Source organism: Sinocyclocheilus anshuiensis, unplaced genomic scaffold, assembly GCF_001515605.1.
Source record: "Sinocyclocheilus anshuiensis isolate Anshui unplaced genomic scaffold, SAMN03320099.WGS_v1.1 scaffold2630, whole genome shotgun sequence".
NCBI lineage: Eukaryota > Metazoa > Chordata > Actinopteri > Cypriniformes > Cyprinidae > Sinocyclocheilus > Sinocyclocheilus anshuiensis.
This window is the reverse complement of record NW_015537938.1, coordinates 148,160-154,044: the sequence shown is the minus strand read 5'-3', so window position 1 is coordinate 154,044 and position 5,885 is coordinate 148,160. Positions and strand designations below refer to the sequence as shown.

Genomic DNA, 5,885 nt, shown 5'->3' with positions numbered 1-5,885 from the left:
GATAGATAGATAGATAGATAGATAGATAGATAGATAGATAGATAGACAGACAGACAGACAGACAGACAGACAGGTAGATAGATAGATAGATAGATAGATAGATAGATAGATAGATAGATAGATAATGAGAAAAATATAGAGTTATTATTTAGCTATATTGCTAGACCAGCCTTAGTTGGGTGACAAATGGACTGATCTTTAAATTCTCCATTGCAGAACGAGGTCATATCCATCCATTAATAAATAATGAAGGAGAGAGCGAGAGAACAAACAGATGGGCTGAAAGGGTTGTTCGACTGAATTGACACTTTCGCAGATCACCGTGGCCTGCATCACATGACCCATATGTTTACCCATCATCCCCCTCTTCTCTCGTAGAGCACTAGAGACCAGTCTGCTCTTTGCTCTTAGAAAGAACATTTACTGAGTCTGTCTGTGTGTGTAAATGAGGGTGTTACACAGTGATATGGAGAAGTGGTACATTGTGTGTAAGGCGTTTAGGAGCATGTTGTACCCACAACATCAAAGCTTATCAATGAAGATTAATTTATCATCCTTTAATCTGGGAACTGATTATATTTGAATTAAGCATAATTTAAAAAACAGCATTATCGCTGCATCAGTGATCTCAGGTTTGTCAGCACAACATGTTTGAGCAGTTGTTTTCGCATTTCTCAGACGCCTTGATTAAGGTAACCAAGTCATTAGCTTTAACATCACCTGCACAACAAGAGCAAACATGACAAGAACATCGAGTGTTTCAAGGAGTGCTTCTGTCCAAAGTATGGCAGAGAGGTGAACACCTCACCCTCAGGCCAACCTTAGGCGTGAACACATCTGTCTGCCCAGTGTCAAATCCTTCCTGCTTCAAATGCAGATTGTTTAGGAAGGAAAATCCTAAATATGATGTCATTAATGTCTCAATATTTTTTCTCTCAATATAAGTTTCTCTTGAGAATGGTATCCTAGTGATCACACATTTTCAGCTATGTCACACTTTGCTCGTAAGTCTGCAATTAGACCTCAGAGATTTCAATATGAACTCATCAAATTTTTCCATAAACAAATGATCAATTTAAATGATTCAACAGATGTAAAAAATGATTTTTACAAAGATTACTGGATTACTTCTTTCTACTTCAAAAGTTCACATTTAAGCTAATTCAGTGTGTTACTTGCCGTAATGAATTGTTACATTTACTAGCAATTTCTAAAAATTGCTAAAAAATTGCTAAAAAACCTGCTGTAAAAAATTTAAAGTTTCTACACCATTTTTTTAATCAATCAGTTAAATGTGAAACATCATGAGGGTGACTAAATGGCAGATTTTTAAAAAAGTCTCCTGAGCTATGAACGGATGAAATATTCCTCTGGAAAACAGCTGTGGGCCTGTTTTTGTTTCATGTTTGTGGTGTTTGATGAAAAGCTGTCCTGTGTTCCAGGAATACAAGAACATTTCCAGCAGAGATCTATCTGTATGTTTTTCTGCCTATCTCTGTTTGTTTGTTTGTTTATTTATCACCATGAGAATAAAAGACCAGGGACACACATGAGAGACACATGCAGGAGAGATTAGAAACCCACTTGTGTTTGTGTGAATACCTCAGCTTGATAATATCTTACCCTTACTGCATGTCGGACCAGTCTAAAGAAGAAAAACTGTAATTTCTAAACGGTACGTGGAGAACCATTAGATTAGTGTGCTGGTGATGACATTTCTCATGAATGTGCAGATGTGTATCTTCTGCTCGCTGTGAGGAACCGCTTTCTTTCTCAGATATTATCTTCATCCTCAGACAAATATGGCTGGTTTATTTGGTGTTAACAGCTCTAACTTGTATAACCCGCCTTTAAGTGTTTATGTAGAAATAAAAGAGTTCCATTTTTGCTGTACTGAAGCAAAAATTATGTTTTTGCCTTCTCAACCTATGATGTCTTGTTCACATCCTGTTCCCATTCCTTTGCTGTCTGTTGTAAGATCTTGGCTGTAATATAAAAGAGGAGTTGAAAGTCCAATAGAATAGTTCAGATTTATCTGTCAGATCCTTTTATGGTAATGATATATTATCTGCAGGACATAAATTGGTCTGAACAGGTTTCAAATTTTATTGCTTTGTGCAACAGGGGGAATGAATACTTGACCTTCTGTTTCCACACGATTGCCCAGAGGAACATGCTTTTGCTCAGAGAGGCTTCTCAGTTATGTTTCACGTAATTGTCATCTTTGTCTCAGATGTTTCTTCTAGAATTCCTTAGGAGATCATGTGGTCTTGGAAAATTGAATGAAAAATCTCCGACTTTTGATTTTACACTATATTAGCAAATCTAAATTTAGAGACAAAAGTCTCTAAATTGAATCTTACTACTGTGTAGTAGAAACAAAGGGATCTCATTTGTCATTTTTATTTTCTATGAGGACTGTTAAGATCAATTCACACAACTGACACAGACCAACGCTGACAGCTGACAGAGTACAGTACATAATTTCTCAGACTTTTTAAGATCCAACAAATGCCGATTCAACGCATTAAATCAGCGAAAACAAGCGCCCAATAATGGCATCAGATACAAACGGGTAACACACTGATCAGACAAAACCCGACAAATGTGTCTGTTGCCTTTGTTGGCATTTGCTGGTGCGGTGTGAATTGACCTTTAAAGAGAAAGTTAGTTGTCTGGGGTGTTGGGAGACAGCCAGAGACCCCCATAAGCAAGAGCTGCCATGGCTGTGACCAGGCATTTAAAACAACTTGGTTTATAGAAGATCATCAAGCATAAAGCACTTCCTCTTCCTGTGAAAACAAACCAAAACCAAACAAACACATTCTTATTGTCCTCTCATCCTTGCTTTCTCCTCTCCTGTTATCAGAGTGACACAAGATCTAGGGACAGATATTTAAATCCCAAAATTTGCAGGGATTACGTTACAAACCCTTAGAACTCCACGTCATCTAAAATGCCTGTCACACGTTATTTTTTTTTGTCCTACAGTAAACCCTGATTTCACTGGAAGCCTCACCACACACAAACCCTCTGAATAATTTAAAGCTTTCCAAATAATTTTTCATCCCAATGTTTTATTTTCATACAGCATCTCAAACTCACATATAGGAAAAACTATCCATTAGCAGTGCCACTTACATGCATCAGTGCTCAACTGCTGTAGAAAAACTGGGAAATATGTAACTTATGGTAATCATAGCTTTTTGAGCAAATCATCTGAGCCATGAATGCCATGTGACTAATCACTCTGCTAAAAATGTTATTGTGACAACACTGATTGATTCAAGACACAAGAATGCATACAGTCCCAAACCCTTCACTAGAGCTGCGACAAAACATCTATTCCATGAGTTCAAGGACTGCTCATCCAGTCCTGATGGTTAATGGTAAATGAAATTGGCTCGCTGTCCTCAATGGAGGCTCGAATCCGAGGCTCGGTTTGAGCTCAGAGTTCACCCCCGCCCCCATTGACAGAACTGAATGAATAGGCAACTACCGAACCTACGTTTGGAACTTCATAATATGAAACATAATGCTGCTTGCAAAATGTTTTCCAGTACAGTCAGAAAAGACTACTATTTTGAATGATCTTCTAATGGACCCTTTTCACATTTCCAGCGTTCGCAGAAGTCATTATAGTTGGGTAAACTACCAATGTGGTGAATGAATACGTATTGCATTCCCATTTGCACCAATAACAAAAGAAAAATTAACAACAGAATTTCCATGACTTCCAAAAGTGGAACAAAAATCGAGAGATTGATTATGTTGGCCAGAAGAGCGAGATGTGTCAAATTTCTCATCACTCCCTCAGCCATTGTATTAGAAAGACTCATGTGGCAATGTTAACTAGTTTTCTGTAATTTAAGGCAGAGCTAATAAAACACAAAGTAAAGTGTCATAGATGTACATAATTGAAAAAAAGTTTGCTATATGTTAACGTCAATGTCACTGTTAATATCTGTGGAAAAACGTCATCACCACCTGTAAAAAAGGGGTCCATTGAGAAAGACGCTCTTTGCAGCCATAGTTATGACATCTACCAGCAGGGGCAAATGGAACGATGCTACAGGTGTGGAAAAACCTTTGGACTGCACAGCTATTCTGAAATCTGAAGTCTGTTTCATATCGGGTCTGAAAACAACTAATTTCAGATGCATTATGTATTCAGTAATGCCAAGTAGACTTCAGAAATCATTGTCATACTGAAATGAAAACACACAGATCTCTATAACACAATCTAGCACACCATTCCTTTCCTTGATTACTAATTTTTCCACTTTGTCTTTTTTCACACGTCTCGCCTCCTCAGTTTTTCCATGCCTGTAGTATCTTATTATTACTATCATCACTGATGAATTATAATTAAAGCACTAAGGACGTAATAATTTAACCTGAGGGTTCATTATTAACAGCAGATGGGCAGGTTGTAATTATCTTGTCATTCTGATGATTTTTCTCGGTCTCTTTTTCTCCAGGTGAGACGTTCTCTGAGACGTTCAGTCACACAGAGAAGTGTCAGACGTGTATAGAGTGCACGGGTCTCATGCGCATGCAGACCCCCTGCACTGACTCGAATGATGCTGTGTGCGTGTGCAACTACGGTTACTTCATGAGTGACCTGACGCACCAGTGCGAGCCATGCACCGTGTGTCCACGTGGTCATGGTGTGATGATACGCTGCGAGCACACCCACGACACGGTCTGTGAGGAGTGTCTGGACGACACCTACTCTGATCAGGAGAGCACGCTGGACCCCTGCCTGCCCTGCACCATCTGCGAGGAGGGAATAGAGATTCTCATGAGGAACTGCACACCCTATGAAGATGCATGGTGTCATGGTGAGAGAATAATACCATCAAGAATATCATGTGCAAACACAATCAAAATTGAAACCAAATAATAGCATAAAAAAAACAGAATAAAAAACAAAAACAAAATTATATTAAAAAGGAGAATGATTAAAAATGATAGAAATATAGTTTATATACGGTTTGTTACAAATATAAGAAAAAAAAAGTGTATATAATGGGTATTTTAGTTTTAAATATTTTCCCCATGTTTGTCAAAACTATATTTCTGCTTTTTTTTTCAAAACTATATTTCTGCATATTTAAGTTGCACATAAAGTGTGCACTTGTAGTATTTGTAGCCTGTGGTCAATCACTATGGGCAACTGCATGAACACCACAAGCAACTTGTTTGGCTGTATACGAGCCTGATCTCTCTCACACTCTTTCTAAGAGCTAATTTCTCTCAGCCTCAGTCAAAATGTTTGCTTTCCTCCATGTGTTTAAGGATCAGTCTGGGTCATTTCCGTATGTGTCTGATTGTGGCCTTGCAGTTTAAAGGTCACAGTGTGGATACTCTGTGCAAAGCCCTGTAGTTATAGAGGTCACAGCAGTCCAAAAGGTCAAACCCAGTGACACATGCAAACACACATGTATAAAAGCAGGCATGTGGATCACAGTGATTTTACAACAGGTAATAGATGATCTTATACCTTCTTAAAACAGAGAGAGAGAGAGAAAAAAAATCCCTTTAAACCTCATCTGACTTTATGGCTTTTATAAAAATTTGGCGTTCCAAAAAAATTAAACAAATAAAAATAAATAAATAAATATATAAAGAAAAATAAAGACTGTTGCAGTTCCACGTTGTGCCACTAGTTGTGCTAAAATGGCAGATTTTTCTTTTGAAATTATTGATAATATTCAGGGGCGTAGCCATCATTTCAGAAGTGAGGGGGACAGAAATGTTATATAAAACATTATATTAATAGATATAAAACATTACAATATAACATTTCTGTAATCTATATAACCTACCAGTCAACAGTTTTTGAACAGTAAGATTTTTAATGTTTTATAAAGAAGTCTCTT

General features: G+C 37.6%; 1 protein-coding gene across 1 annotated transcript in view; it reads left to right on the top strand.

The window, feature by feature from the left end:
- Positions 1-5,885, top strand: part of ngfra (nerve growth factor receptor a (TNFR superfamily, member 16)) — a 37,866-nt gene that overhangs the window by 14,915 nt on the left and 17,066 nt on the right. Inside the window, exon 3 of the mRNA XM_016450702.1 lies at positions 4,482-4,844. Coding sequence (XP_016306188.1) covers positions 4,482-4,844 — 363 coding nt within the window. The remainder of the gene's footprint in view (positions 1-4,481; positions 4,845-5,885) is intronic.